Below are 13,965 nucleotides of genomic sequence, written 5' to 3'. Positions count from 1 at the left end.
ATTTCTGTATTCTATTAACTGTGGGCTTGCTGTCTCAGGAGAGGCAGCAGTTTGGGCTCTCTGGGCTGGGATTCCTGCCCACAGCTATCACACTTGATGCTTGTAGATGGTCTGTTGGCTGCCGAAATCCAAACCCATGTGTTGGGATGGCACTCTGCCTGCCTGCAGGTTGGGCAGAGTTTCACAGTGGGCTACTGGTGGTGAGCAAACACAAATTCTGCGTGCCATCTTTTTTCCTGGAGGAGATTCTGGTGTGACAAGTGCTATTCTAATTCTTTGTAGCATACCACTTCTCAGTGTTGGTATCTTGAAGTCCTTCCTGTACCAGCGCAGTGAGCTTGGCAAAATTCAAATTTCTTTCTGCTGGCAGGGCTATTCCGAGGAAAYATCTGAGGAAAATAACCTGCCAGTGATTCAGAAAGCACATTACAAAGCTRCCGTATTTGGTTGCAAGGGTTTGGCAGTTGCTTTGGCTTTTACTTCTTGTCTSTGAAGGTGTTGCCATGTCAGATTTTGCCCAGTTTGCTCCATTTTGTGGCTGTGCCAGGGCTGCAGTAGACAATGCCAGACCTTCAAAACAGACAGCTTGAGGGGGAGTTGAATAGGTTTAGGGTATTTTCCATCGTGTGTAGATTTGGTATTGGGAATGTCCAGCTGCAGAAGTGGAAGAACACTTCATGAGCTCAAGCAGCTCTGCAGAAATGTGTCTGACCAGCTGCAAGGAGTTTGTCTCCTCCTGGGTGAGTGAAACTGAGGGTCTGCTCTTGTGTAGAGGTGTTGCTTCAGTTGCGCAAACCACCCTCGAGGGATTTTGCTGCTGGAACAAATCTTGCAGCGAAGGACACGATGGTCTGTGCGCCACGATGCTGGGAGAGAAAAAAACAGAATAAAAGAAATTTCAGTGCAAGTGGGATTGCAGCTGTAAAGAGTCTCAGAGGCCACCAAAGGGTTTTTCTTCGACATTACGTATCCAGGTAATGAAGRAAATGGGGTTCTTATTTTAAAATTTTTTCTGGTGCATGGATCTTGCTCAAAAACAGCCCTCTATATCTGTTGTGTTTAATTGTGTGGCAGCTGAAGCAGATGGTTTTGATGGTTTTGACAAGATTTAGCCTGCACTGAAAGAGCGACTGACTGAGGGATAGTCGCTGTAGCCTGGGATAGCCTTCCTGTTTTACAGCCATTGCATCAGCAAAGCAAGGGCATAACCCTGAGCTGTGGCCCAAGAAAATGAGTTTTGAGGTAGATGGAGTGGTGCAGTGCRTAAAATCAAGAGTGAAGGATTTGATCCATCCGCAGTTAAGGTTCCTTTTGTGTAGAAGGCACGTTTACAGATGCATGACTCTTGGATTACTTCCGAGTTGCTGCACCCCTAATCCTTGGTGAAGCAGCATGTGCTTGAAATGGAGAATATATTTGCCTCCTAATGAGTGGCTGCAGAGGCTGAATTTCACAGGGTTAGAAGAATATCAGGTTGAAGCCTGAATGCCTAGTGAGGAAAAAGAGCTAGGCAAGGAATTTGCTTCCCATGAAAAAGGAGAGGTTCCAGTTGTTCTTTGCACACATCCAGGGATGGGGACTCCACCACCTCCCTGGGCAGCCCCTGCCAATGCCTGACCACCTTTCCTCCTGATTTCCCCTTCTAGAGACATTCTCCTCAAGCATTTTGAACTAAATTGATGCTTTCCAGGGCTGAGTACAATGTACTTGGCTCTGCTTTTAGAACCTTGGGCATTTTCCTTCCTTTTTCTGTCCTTTAGAGAACTAGTGATTTTCTTCTTCCACATAAGAGAAATAGCATCCATATGTTTTGAATAGTAACTTCTGAGATAAATTTTCAGATTTGTCTACCACCCCAAAGGCTTCCTTGCTACATACCCCAATTCCTTGCACTTTCTTGTTTCTGGCATTTTCCATTGTACATATAATTTCACAGATACATGCAGAATCYTTGTGTGGCGCTTGCTTTTGACTACTGGAATGCAAATCCTACATGTTCTGTGACTGCATTTTTAATTTCCTCACAAAAATTTGTATTTTCAAAACCCAAGATGACCAAATAATTGTGTCTAGATGGTAGGAGTGCTTTTTTTTTGTTTACCTTTGAAGGAAGGAAATAAGTTATAATTTGGTTTGTTTCTGAATAAAGATTTTTCCTTCCAACTAAGGAGTGATGGAGTCCTGAGCTCAGTTTTGCCTTGAACAAAAAAAAATATATGTGTGCTTTGAGTAACAGTACTGCAAATAGTTGTTAATGCTATTACAGTTAATTTCTTGATACAAACAGCCTGTATATTCCAGTCTAAGGGAAGGATTTGATTTCTTAAACCAAGCTGATGCTTTTCTTAGGTGTTTATTTTGCTAGTTTTTTAATTACGCCTCTTTCAAAATTCTTCCATAAGCCAGGGCATCTTTTTGTGGAGTGTCTACAGTAGTCTCTGAATAGACATTGATGAATTTTGAGGAAGTCTACATGTGGGTAAAGAAACTACCTCTTCAATTTGTGTATGGGGCTTTTTGGTTCGCTATAATTTTGTTAGTTGCCCAGGTGTGATAAGTGCATTCTAAATAAGTTAGTAAAAAAACAGAACTTTCCAGGGGCAAGCTGGAGGTGAGAGCATCACCTTGAGCCCAAGCAGCCCTGCAGGTTCCARAGTCATTGCTTGGAGGAAGTTCACTGATGTGAATACATAGTGTAAAAGTTATAAATCATTCCCCGAAATTGAAACCTTTTAATCTATGAAACAATTTATGGTTTTTGCTTTTACTCTGTTGCCTTTGAGTTGGGGACCCTRTGTGTATGATTGTGAGGTAATAGGTTTTTTAATGTGATTTCAAAAATGCTGCATTACTTCAGACTGGTAGATTTAAAGATTTTACACAGTCCCATGTTTTAGCTTATTTAATCCATGCCAGGCATGAGGGGGAAAGTGTCTTTTAAGGTATTTTAATTAGCATTTCTGGTTTTGAAAACTTCACTTGGCTTTTTCACCTCTGAAACCAGCTGTGTCACTTATTTCTGTGAGTCCAGAAGCACGCAGCTGCAACAACCTTGTAAAAAGTTTTCCTAGTGATCTCAGCACCACAGTTTTAAATTCTGCTGTGTCTTAAATCCTATTCTCGCCTGTTTCCACCCTGAATGATCACTGCTCTGTTTCTTTATAGCTAGAGGAGCTGTTGTTGGTATAGAAAAGAGTCACAAGTCTTTGGGTGTTTGTTTTCTTTTTTTTATTGTTAAGGCATAGCTTTGGAGAAAACTTCAAAAAGAGGAAGTTAGGGGATAGGATTAAGTTTCGTGTTCAGGGAGAAGCTGGGCAGGATGGAATATTTTGTTGAGCCGTAGAAAAGAAGTCTCTGCAAAGGGAGTGTGTTTTTCTGTACTTGTCTTTGGATGTAATTTTACCCTCCTTGCTCGGAGAAAGGGCCCGTTGGCTCAGATCCATGTGTGCATTGCCACGTCTCACATTCCTTCTTCAGCCTTCTTGTCTACCATAACAGATTCAGGCCTCTTTTTTCTTTGCCTGTCCTTAGGGATGAGCGTGGATGAGGAGGATCAAACTCCTCCTTTATTATGCAGTCAGTAAGGGGGAACAGTGCTAAGTTTCRAGTGTTCTAGCTCAAAATGCCAGTGTGGGTAACAAAAGCCTTAATGAGGATCTGCTGGTGACCCTCAGCTGAACAGTCAGATTTGGGAAGGTTTCTCTTGTGCACACAGCTTGGAGGGAACCACAGTGGATGAGTGCTGAGGCACATCGGGATTCTGGCTGTGTCAAATAACCAAAATTAATTGCTGCTCTGCTAAACATCAGTGCTTTGTTAGAGAAGTAGAGGGTTTAAAAACTCAGCAAGGGCATTTTCAGTGTATCTTGTGTGCAGAGCTGGAGTCTGAGCTTTCTGAAAGCTCTGGGCACGTCAGGAAGTTTCTGCTGCTGGCTGAACAGTGCAGCCTTTTCTCCAACGAAGGTGCTGCCCTGCTCAGCTCCTCAGTCCCTGGAGGGTGGCTCTGGGTGTGATGGTGAGGACACCAGCCCTGGTTTATGCAGAGCCAGCAGCCCATGGAGCACTGGGAGAGCATCCTGCAGCTTTCCTGTTTATTGCTTTTCTAGAAGCCGTTCCTGGCTGCTGTCAAGCAATGAACAAAAATGCACTTTTGGTCTTGGCTGATTTATGGCTGGTTTTGTATTCCCGGGCTGTGCTCCTCTGACTCAGAGATGGAGTCTCACTTGGCCCAAACCCTTCCATCCCTGTTCTCCTCACCCAATACCAGCTGCAGAGGACACCTGCCTTATGGAGATTACCCTGTGCTTGTGATACCTGATGATTTTGCCTTTCCTTTTTATGTGCCCTTTTATATATTTTTATTCCCTTTTAGACATTTTCTGTACCCACTGTGTATCTCTTATACCCTTAGCCTACATACTTATAATTCTTATAGCCTGATATTCTAACTTAATTTAAGAGTTCTGCCAGGCAAAAAAGCCAGACATCCTCAATAAAGAGTCAGTGTGCCCTGTGCTATCTCAAATTAGGCTCCAACCTTGATTGAAACCTCCTCTCTAAAACATGTTGTGTAAATGAAGCCCTAACCTCATCCAAGAAAAGAATTCTCTAAAATAAGGAAACATTACTTCATTTGTTAAGTTTTTTAATAAAAAAAAATCTAAGTAAATATACTAATTAGTAAAATCTATACAATTTGTATGTGTGTTATACACAGTGTACATTTTCCGTCAGGTTGTGCACCTAAAATCCCAKTAAATACCAAAATAAGACCCTTTTATCCCCTTAACTGCATCTGTGCCATAATTAAAACTGGCCAATAAGGCAATACTCGCGGAAAAAACTGTTCTCTGGTGTCCCTGAGCCCATGCTGTCCTGTCCCCACAGAGGAGAGGGTCGTTCCCATCGAGGTGTGCCGCTCCAAACTGTCCAAGTACCTGCAGGGAGTTGTTTTCCGCTGCGACAAGTGTACCTTCACCTGCTCCAGTGACGAGAGCTTGCAGCAGCACATCGAGAAGCACAATGAACTGAAACCTTACAAATGCCAACTCTGCTACTACGAGACCAAACACACGGAGGAGCTGGATGCTCACCTGCGAGATGAGCACAAGGTGAGACCCAAACGGGTTTAGTCTGTGGTGGTTTACTCTTTGCAAACACTGTTAGTTCACTTGTCTGAGTAGCCATTGTTGTGGTTTTTTCTCTTCCTGCCCAAATCTGGAAACTAATCCCATGTTGCACTTCCCTTCCTCATTTTTCTGTCTCATTTTTTTTTCCCCTTCAGAAACTGAAAAATAAGCGTTTCTGAAGCTGTTCAGATTGATCAGAGTTGGCAARCTGCTGCAGGCAGATTGTAATTATCTGGGAAAGGCTCTTGTCTATGCTGGGTTTATTTAAAGGGGGCGGGGAAAGGGTCATGGAACAATACCAAGGCAGTGTGATTCAGCCCCTGTAAAAGGCAGGAGATTCCAAACACGGGATTGCTCTGGTAACTACAGCAGCACCACATGCCATGCATATTTTAATAACAAAGGGGGCTATACATCCCTCTGTACATTTAACAGGGGAAAGATAAACAGCAAGTCCAACCAGGTCCTAAATTAAGACTGCTTGGGAGTTTTTGTGGATTACCTGAGTCCAGTCTTTGAGAAGTCATTAAAGGCTTTCCAAAGACTGTTAGCTTTGAATTTCTGTGGCTGAGTTACTGAGCTGTATTTTGGAATATTTCCTAGAGTGCTTCCTTGGCATATTTCCAGGGGAGGCAGCTATATACCTTCACCTGTTGGAGCTGAGCTGCCCAAGGTCCTCACTGAAAACTTAATTGAGTGAATGACTTTTCCTAAAAGCAAAATATATTTATATGGAAGGTATTAGGAGCAGAAGTCCCAGGAGAAAGAAAAGAAACAAAACCAAAAAAACCCCAACACTTTACATGCTTAAAAATATTTGGCCATCTTGTAAAAACAGATTTTGTTAATTTGCGTTTGTCTGCTACACTCATCTGCCATCTTTATCACCTCTGAGGTGTCTTTTGCCATTCAAGTGGTGCACAAGGAGTTCCACACCTCCTAGTCATCACAGCAAGGTTCCTGGTGTATCCAGGAAGAATTATTGCTTGGGGTTTTTTTGACACAGTGCATCAAGATGGGAAGATTATTCCCTTAATGTAGCTCTCTCTTCCAATCTGGACCTGCAGTGGTGCCACTGGTAATTTAGGGTATTGTTTTCCCTTTTTCCATTGGTCTATTTTACCTCTCCAGTTTAAGCTCTGGGCTCAGATACTACCAAGGTTATATGTTACACCTTTAAAAGAGTTCCTGTATGTGAGCTGAGTTGGATCAAGTGTGTTGCTTGAGCTCTTGTTTGTTTGAACCTTGGTGGGTGATGTGTGAAGTTAGAGAACGTCGATACGATGGTCTGTATGCAGTACCAGGGATCTTCACACCTCTGTGTTCAGGGCACTTTGCTGTTTGGATGAAAACTACAGTGTGCTTTACATCCTCCTCAGGATCATTCACATTTCCTTTCTCACAGAGGGATAAAAAGCCGTCGGTGGGTGTTGATGTTTCATTCAGCATCTTGCTGGACGCGTGGTACCGCGTTCTCCGTCTCCATCCTCACTGCCTCYGTGGCTCAGTGCCTGTGCTGCTGCAGGGCTGTCTCTCTGCATGAAAGATGAATCCAAAACCCTTCCCAGCAGTGATCAATGAGCTCAGAGGGTGCCTGTCATCCAACAAGTATTAGCCTTAGTGTCCTGGTCATGCTCCATGCTCTCCGCCTCCGCTGTAAATCTGGGCTGCCGCTCCGCTGTTTCTGTTGGATGTGGTGGAGTTCCTGACTCCYGTGCCCTCAGCTGCTCCTTTCATACTGCTGCTGTGAGCTGTTAAGTAGCTGGTGCATTTCACCCCAGGGTTAGCTGAATTTGACTGCCGGGTGAAGTGTTCCCATTATAGTCTGTGTATCGGTTCGCAAAGCACTTTGCAGCCCGGCGTAATGAAAATTAATCTGTTATTAATGAGTGAGAGTGTGTGTGGCACAAAGCAGCCATGTGCTTAGTGGAAAAAAAAATAAAAAAGAACCATCCTTTCATGAGTAAAGCTGAATGAACCAGTCACAGAKAGTTTTCCTTCAGTGTTCGATGTGTGGTAGCAGTGTTTGATCACAGTGGTTGAATGTTGCCATAAAAATGAGGATACAATTTAATGTTTTACGTTCCTGGGATAAAGAAATGAAGGGGGTTTACTGAATCTCATTAATTTCCGAAAAATAGAAATGAGAAATGCAGAATAAACAGCAATTKAAGAATCACTGTCATTGCAAATAAATGCATGTTAATTTGATTTTGGACTGTGTGTCACCTCAAGCTGGGCAGGCTTTGSGGTGTACTGAATTTTGTTGTGCATATGGGGCCATTTTTCTGGCTGGTTGGTGACTGTGCTGGCTGCTAACACAAGTGTTTCTTTCAAAGGTGAGTCGTAATTTTGAGCTGGTTGGACGGGTTAACTTGGACCAGTTGGAGCAAATGAAAGGGAAAACAGAGAGCTCTAGCAGTGATGAAGAAGAAAAAGAAGAAGAGTTAAGCCCCAAGACTGAAGAGAGAGGTCAGTGCAGCTCTTTGGTGTGCTTGGAGGGTTTGTTGGGTTTTGTTAGGCGTTGCCACATGCCTGACCAGTTCAACCATGCGAGGTCAGCAGTGGAGTGTACAGCATACGCTCCGCAGCAGAAACAGAATGTGGCTTTCCTGAAGACACAGCTCCTGCGGGAATCTCATATTCCTTATCCTCCTTGCACGTTTTCTGCCTGCTAAGAGGGAATACATACTATGAGAAAGCGCAGATAGCATCTGTGACTCACCTGCCTGCTCAGATAACATCTGTAAGGGCTTGGAAAACTGTAAGGRTATTTCAGTGCTCTGTCAGGTTTTCTGCTTTGGTAACCAGTTTGCAGCTTTCATTTGGCCTTGTCCAAGTGAGGGATGAAAGCTGCTTTATGGGCTGTTGCTTACTCTCTTCCCATCAGTCCTGTTTGTAGTTGCTGCAGTTGATAGCTCCAGAGCCAGGGTGCATCCATGCCCCACCTGTCTGTACCTTTTTGTGTTTAAATATGTGCATAAGTTTGTATCTAAGAATAATCCCACTCATTTCAGCAAGGCTAGGTCATGTGCTTTTGGTTTGGTTGAAGTTAGTAGGCTTTTCCATGTTCTCTGTTAATTAAAGGAAGGGTTTCTTTTCCAGCAACTTTCTCTTGTGAAAGCCAGGTTATTCCAATACTTGGTGTATACTTTGTTTTATTTGTAAAATTTGYTTTTTTATCTTTCAAACTCACTCAAGAGCTTTTCACAAAAGAAAAGGTGTCTCTCCACAATATTTTTCAAGTGTTGAAAAACTTTAATTTCTGGATTCACATTTGTATCACGGGGTTTCAGATCATGCTTCTTACCTGTTAATGGCAAGACCTCAGAATCCTGGGTTTTGTTCAGTGTCCCTGCAACATAACTTCAGTTTGTACTTCAAGAATAATTAGTGATGGAATTTACTAAAAYGAGGAAGGAAGCCAATTGGATAGGAAACCTTTTATTTCTAATGAAAAATATCCTTCACAAGGTCCTAGGCAGAGCAGCAGAAAAATCAGAGGAGGACCTAAAGGGACGTCAGCTCCACGGCATTTCAGAGCATGGAGTTTTGTAATTGCAAGGGGTAATAAGTGTTACCCTCATGTTTCAAGTTAAGAAAGGTCCTAATGATTCTGTACTTTTTTTTTCACCTGTGTCTGTGGGTTTTTTTTAAAACTCTGACTGGCTAAAATGTTTTCTGCATGCTTGTTTGGATGATCAGCCTAAAACATCAGGCATATTTTCAAGTTTTGCAGCATCTCTTTCCTCTCTGGCCCATAGGATTGATGTTTCACCATCTTTATTTTTTCTCTCCTTTTTAATCTCTTAGCCATTTGTAATRTACTAAAATAGGTAGAAAATGTAGAAAACACGCCTGCTAAAACAAAGGTATTCAGAAAAGATTCAGTTGTATTGACTGCATTTTTACAGATACCTTGTGTGAATTATCTCTGTAAGGTACAAGATTTTTGAAAATGTCCCAGTAGGACAGGAACTGAAGGCATGGCTGGATGATAAGTTGCACACTGGCATCTTCCTAGACATTTTGAGGAGATGCTTGTGGCACAGAAATGGTTTRCCCTCTTAGCAAAGAGTTGAGAGAGTGCTGAGAGTGCCTCTGGGTGCTCCAGGTATCTGTCTGCACCCTCTGAGCTCTGTAAATTGGGGAGAAATTCAGGATTTCTTGAGCTACTCTGCACAGTGCTGAAGGTGCAAATAAGAGTTTGTGGCTTTTCCAAGTGGGCTGTTGGACCAAAGAAAGGCCACTGTCCATGTGGGCAGGCAGAGCTGGGCAGCAGAGCTGAGCTGCAGTCTTGGGTGGGAAAGGAAGGGAGTAATTTGCTTGTGGTAAAGGATACATATATCCTTAATGTTTTTTATATGTTTATTTTTATATTTATATATACTTAGATTGTTTTTTTTATTTCTGTTGGTATTTATTACTTATTAATAGTTATAGTATTGTTTATATATTATATTGTATTTTACTATTTCTATAGTATATATGTATGTATTTATATTTATATATACACATTTATATATATATATATATTTATCAGCAGCATTTGCTTCTCAAATTTCATACCCATCAAAATTATTTAGCCCTGTGTCATGACTGCTCTGTGAGTTGCAATGTGTTTATACATTTGTGCCACGCACAAGGTGCTGAAATCCAGATGAAAACTGAGCTAATGGCATTTCCTTGCATTCTGGTGTTCTCCCTGGCACGGCAGCTTTATGATACTTAATCATGTAAAAAGTCAAATACAAAGTGGATTTTTACTTTTCTTTCATGGGAGGAGGCAAAATATTGTGTCAGGAATCATTCTGTATAAACCTGAAGTGAAGGTTAACTGGTGAAAAATGTGTCACAAAAATGCATTTGCAGGACTTAGGTATGGATAATAGGGAGTGAGTGAAGAATTTTGAGTTCATAGACTGATCCTKAACAGAGTTAGTCTGAGAGTGAAGAAATCAAGTGAGCAGAGATCAGAACCAAAATTAAGCAAAATCCCTTTTCTTTTATTATGTAGTTTAGGAGGAGTCAGAAAGACATTCTGTTGATTTCTTGCTTAAGATAATCCCTGCTAAGGAATTAATGCTCTGAGCAGATGGTGCTGTCTCATTTCCAGCAAAAGAATCAAGTGAGATGGTTCATGCAATTATTTTTAATGGCTTGTGCGGTGATCTTCTTAATTTGTGAGAAAATGTTTCATCTTTTGTCAGAGCAGGCTGTGTTCGCATGGAGCTTGGCTTTCAGGAATGTCACTCCCCGAGTGCCAGGGACTTCACTCATGTTACAAGGTGCTTGGCACTTCTGCAAATGAGGCCCCGAGCACTTTGTGTAAAAAGATTAGGATGGGATGAAACACCTTTGCAGTTTAAGATGCAGGACTTAATCCACAAGACTTCATGACTTATTACAAGAATCACGTGTTAAATAGACCAAATCTGTGTGTTTCCTAAAATCTGTAGTGCCAGTTCCAAAATCTGTAGGTAGGCTTGAGTGAGTTTTTTTTTAATTTTACTTTCAACCATGTCAGTCCTGAACTTTGCAGTTTTGCTTTAGAATTTCCGTTCCACAGTCTCCATCATTTGTTGAAATACAGGAAAAAGGAGTAGTAACTTGTTACCCTTTCTCAAAAACACTTTAAAACCCAGGATGGGATTTGTCACTTACCGTGTCACTTTTCTTTGGAGAAGTTACATTTTCACAGTTACTTAAACGAGAAGAGATGATCAGAGCAGTATCACAGTAGCCCCTTTCTGCCGCGGCATGTCTGAATTTTTGGGCTGTGCTGTCTCTTTCCAGATCCCATGATGTTTCCTGACAGCAGCGCTCCAGAGAAACGCTTTCCATGTGAGTTCTGCGGCCGATCCTTCACAGAGGGCTCTGAGTGGGAGCGGCACGTGCTGAGACACGGCATGTAAGTTGGTTTGTGTTCCCTTACCCAACAGCCAGAGGTGTTAGTAGGTCTCTGTGTGTTCCTCCCATCCCAAACCTCCCCTCCCAAAAAGCTGTGATGAAGGCAAACACACTTSTGTGAGGACCAAATCCCTGTGGATACAGTCATCAGATGTCTCTGCATCCTTTTTAACTCTGCTGCCCAGGGTGGCTGTAAACTATCGGATTTAACTGATTCCAGAACTTCAGATTGTCCCCAGGTGAATACCTCTTGGCCAGGATTAGATTCCCCTCAGTGTACTCTTAAATTTTTTAGAATTTTTCCTCTCTGCAGCAGTTTGCWTGCTGTAGGATGATGCACATCACAGGCATCTCTGGAACGATCTGGTTCCTTCTTTTCATGAAGATCTCATTGGTAGCAGAGATCTGTTTTCTGGCCAGATTTTCTTCAGAACATGGATTTCATTCAAGGCTGCTGAAGCATATGGGAAGCATTTGAATTACTATATTGCAGGTTAACTGTGATGGGACGAGAAGTAATAACTTCTCTTACCCCTAAAAGAATATGAGTCTGAATATAAGTACTTAAAATGCTTCAGCCTGTGGAAAGTTTTGTTGGATTATTAACTCTCTGGGAAAAGTTCTCCTTTCCTKTGCCTTTGTTTGCTGCCTCCTAAGTCCTGTTTACAAGGCACTGGGAGAGATGGGAATAAACTTGTCACAATTTGTGTTGTTCCCTCTGATCCCAAATTTGTCCCAGCACAGAAAGAAGATTTGGTTTCAGAGCTAGAACGTCACGGGTCCCACTGGCACCTTCTTTCCTGTGTCTCTCCCTCCGAGCCCGTGGCATGCTGTGGCCGCTTGTGCCTGCCTTTTGGTCAGGTGACCCGCTGCTGCTGTCCCTCCTGTGACACACAGGGGCTGGCTTTGCTGTCCCCTGTGCCCAACCATYCCTTGTTTCCCTGGCTCCGCAGGGCGCTGAACGAGAGCAAGCACAGGAGCGGCGAGGACAGCCAGCCCAAGGAGGACGTGGAGGAGGCGGTCAGCGAGCTGCCAGAGGACAAGGAGGGCATCGAGACCATGGTGGTGGACTACTCCCTCGGCGGAGACACCGCGGTCAGCCTGGTGACCACCGAGAAACCTCTCCAAGACACCCCGGAGGCCGAAAACGAATGAGGGTTTGGTGTGGTCCTGATCGACGTACTTGAACAGTGATGGGACAGGGCGGGGCGGGGTGGGCAGAAGGAAGAAATAAAGCTGCTTTTAGGACTGAATGATCTATTTTCAAAGCACTGGTACCTGTGTGAGTGTGTGTATATTAAAGTTATTTAAGTGACGGGATAAGTGGCTCCATTACATCACTGCATCCTTTTTCCTCCCGGATCTGACAATGGGAAGTTACATTCGTCTCGGACTAATGAAGCAACTCCCCGTGTTTTTCCTACATTACACATCGTGCTTTGCAGTGGAGAAACTTCGATTGTTTTGTGAATGCAAGCGTCGTGAGCGTGGAAAAAGTGGTGGGGGGACAAACTTTTTGACGCACAAGTTTGTGTGCGTTTTTCTAGTTTTAATACGTAATGCTTTTCCAGACTGAACGCAACTGCTTTAGAAAANAAAAAAAAAAAGAAAACAAAAACAAAACAGAAACTGCTTTGCTAAAAAACAGTCACCTGTTTCCTAGTACCTCAGAATTAACCAAGGGAGATCTCTGCATTTGTCAGTACTACCTGTTGTTGTTGTGGTTAAATGTAGAGAGACTGCTGGGCAAGGTGGTGAATGGAGGAAGAAAAAAAAAAGTTTTAAAGAAAGGAAAAACAAATTGTGCTTAAAATCCCAGTGTGGGTTTTATTTCTTAAAATACTGTGATTTTTTTAATTATTTTAGTAAAAAAAAAAAACAAAAAAAAGAGAGAGATACTTTAATTCCTAGATAACTGTTTGTGAATTGTCATCCTTTATTCCAGGTAAGCTGTTTGTTAGTATTCAGTTATAATTTTAGTATTTGGTAGATTTCATGTGACTGATTGTGCGGTTTGTTTGCCACACGTTTTATTTTCTATCAGCCTGAGGTGTTACAAATACAGCACAATTAAGTTTCTCATGTAAAAATGAGTATTTCTTTTTGAGTGGGGGACAGGGAAAGGAGACTAGATCTTGTGAATAGAACCTTTTTTTGTTGTTGCTGTTGTCGTCCTCGTCGTTGTCGTTAATTTTAAACATATGGAGATAACAAAGAAGTTTTAACTAAAAAAAAAAAAAAAACCTAAAGAACCAAACTTACAGCACAGCTATGCAGCTCATGGGCCAAACACATGGGTCCTCATAACCGTTCTGTTGCTTGTCATACTAACATCGATCAGTCTCACACCAGTAACTTTTTGTTGAGATTGGCTGCCTTTTATTTTTTCCTTTTTTCTTTTTTTTTTTTTTTTTTTTTTTTTTTTTTTTTTTTTTTTTTTTTTTTTTTTTTTTTTTAATTCCGTCTGTGGTTTGTGAGTGTTTTCTTTTTTTTCTATTTTTTTGTTTTGGTGTGGTGGGTGGGAGGGGTGTCTGTTAATACATCTTTTTCAAGCGGAGGTGAGTTGGTTACACACGACATTGAGCCTGGAGAACTACTTTTACTCGATTCAGTGGATGGAGTTGCTAAGTTTTTTTCCCCTCCTCCTTAGCTTTTTAGCATGAGGGGAGCAGTGTAGAGTGGATAGAAATCTGCATACCTAAGTGGCTGATCCTGCACTACTCCTTGGGTACAAAGCCTATTAAAAAACTCAAATTTGGGGATTTTGCCTGAGCAGCCAATACAGGATCTGATGCCCGTGGTATGTTCTGATTGTGAACAAAAAGAAAAAAAAAATTAAAAGGAAAAAAAAAAAAAAAAAAAAAATAGAAAAATGAGGAAAAAAAAATGGAGAAAAAAAAAGTTTCTTTCCAAAAAGTAGAAAGTA

At 42.0% G+C, this 13,965-nt stretch overlaps 1 protein-coding gene across 5 annotated transcripts in view; it reads left to right on the top strand.

The window, feature by feature from the left end:
- ZNF462 (zinc finger protein 462) overlaps nucleotides 1-12,640 on the top strand; it is an 88,642-nt gene extending 76,002 nt beyond the window's left edge. For all 5 annotated transcript variants that reach the window (XM_057376808.1, XM_057376805.1, XM_057376807.1 and 2 more), the window contains 4 exons: nucleotides 4,888-5,111; nucleotides 7,469-7,601; nucleotides 10,926-11,040; nucleotides 11,993-12,640. In XM_057376808.1, coding sequence (XP_057232791.1) covers nucleotides 4,888-5,111; nucleotides 7,469-7,601; nucleotides 10,926-11,040; nucleotides 11,993-12,194 — 674 coding nt within the window. In that variant the 3' untranslated portion in view covers nucleotides 12,195-12,640. The remainder of the gene's footprint in view (nucleotides 1-4,887; nucleotides 5,112-7,468; nucleotides 7,602-10,925; nucleotides 11,041-11,992) is intronic.
- Nucleotides 12,641-13,965: the final 1,325 nt, after the last annotated feature.

Source organism: Malurus melanocephalus, unplaced genomic scaffold (genome assembly GCF_030028575.1).
Source record: "Malurus melanocephalus ecotype Western Australia unplaced genomic scaffold, MMel_1.1 scaffold_291, whole genome shotgun sequence".
NCBI classification, from domain to species: Eukaryota; Metazoa; Chordata; class Aves; order Passeriformes; family Maluridae; genus Malurus; species Malurus melanocephalus.
Note: the sequence above shows the minus strand (reverse complement) of the source record. Positions and strands in the feature narration are given on the sequence as shown.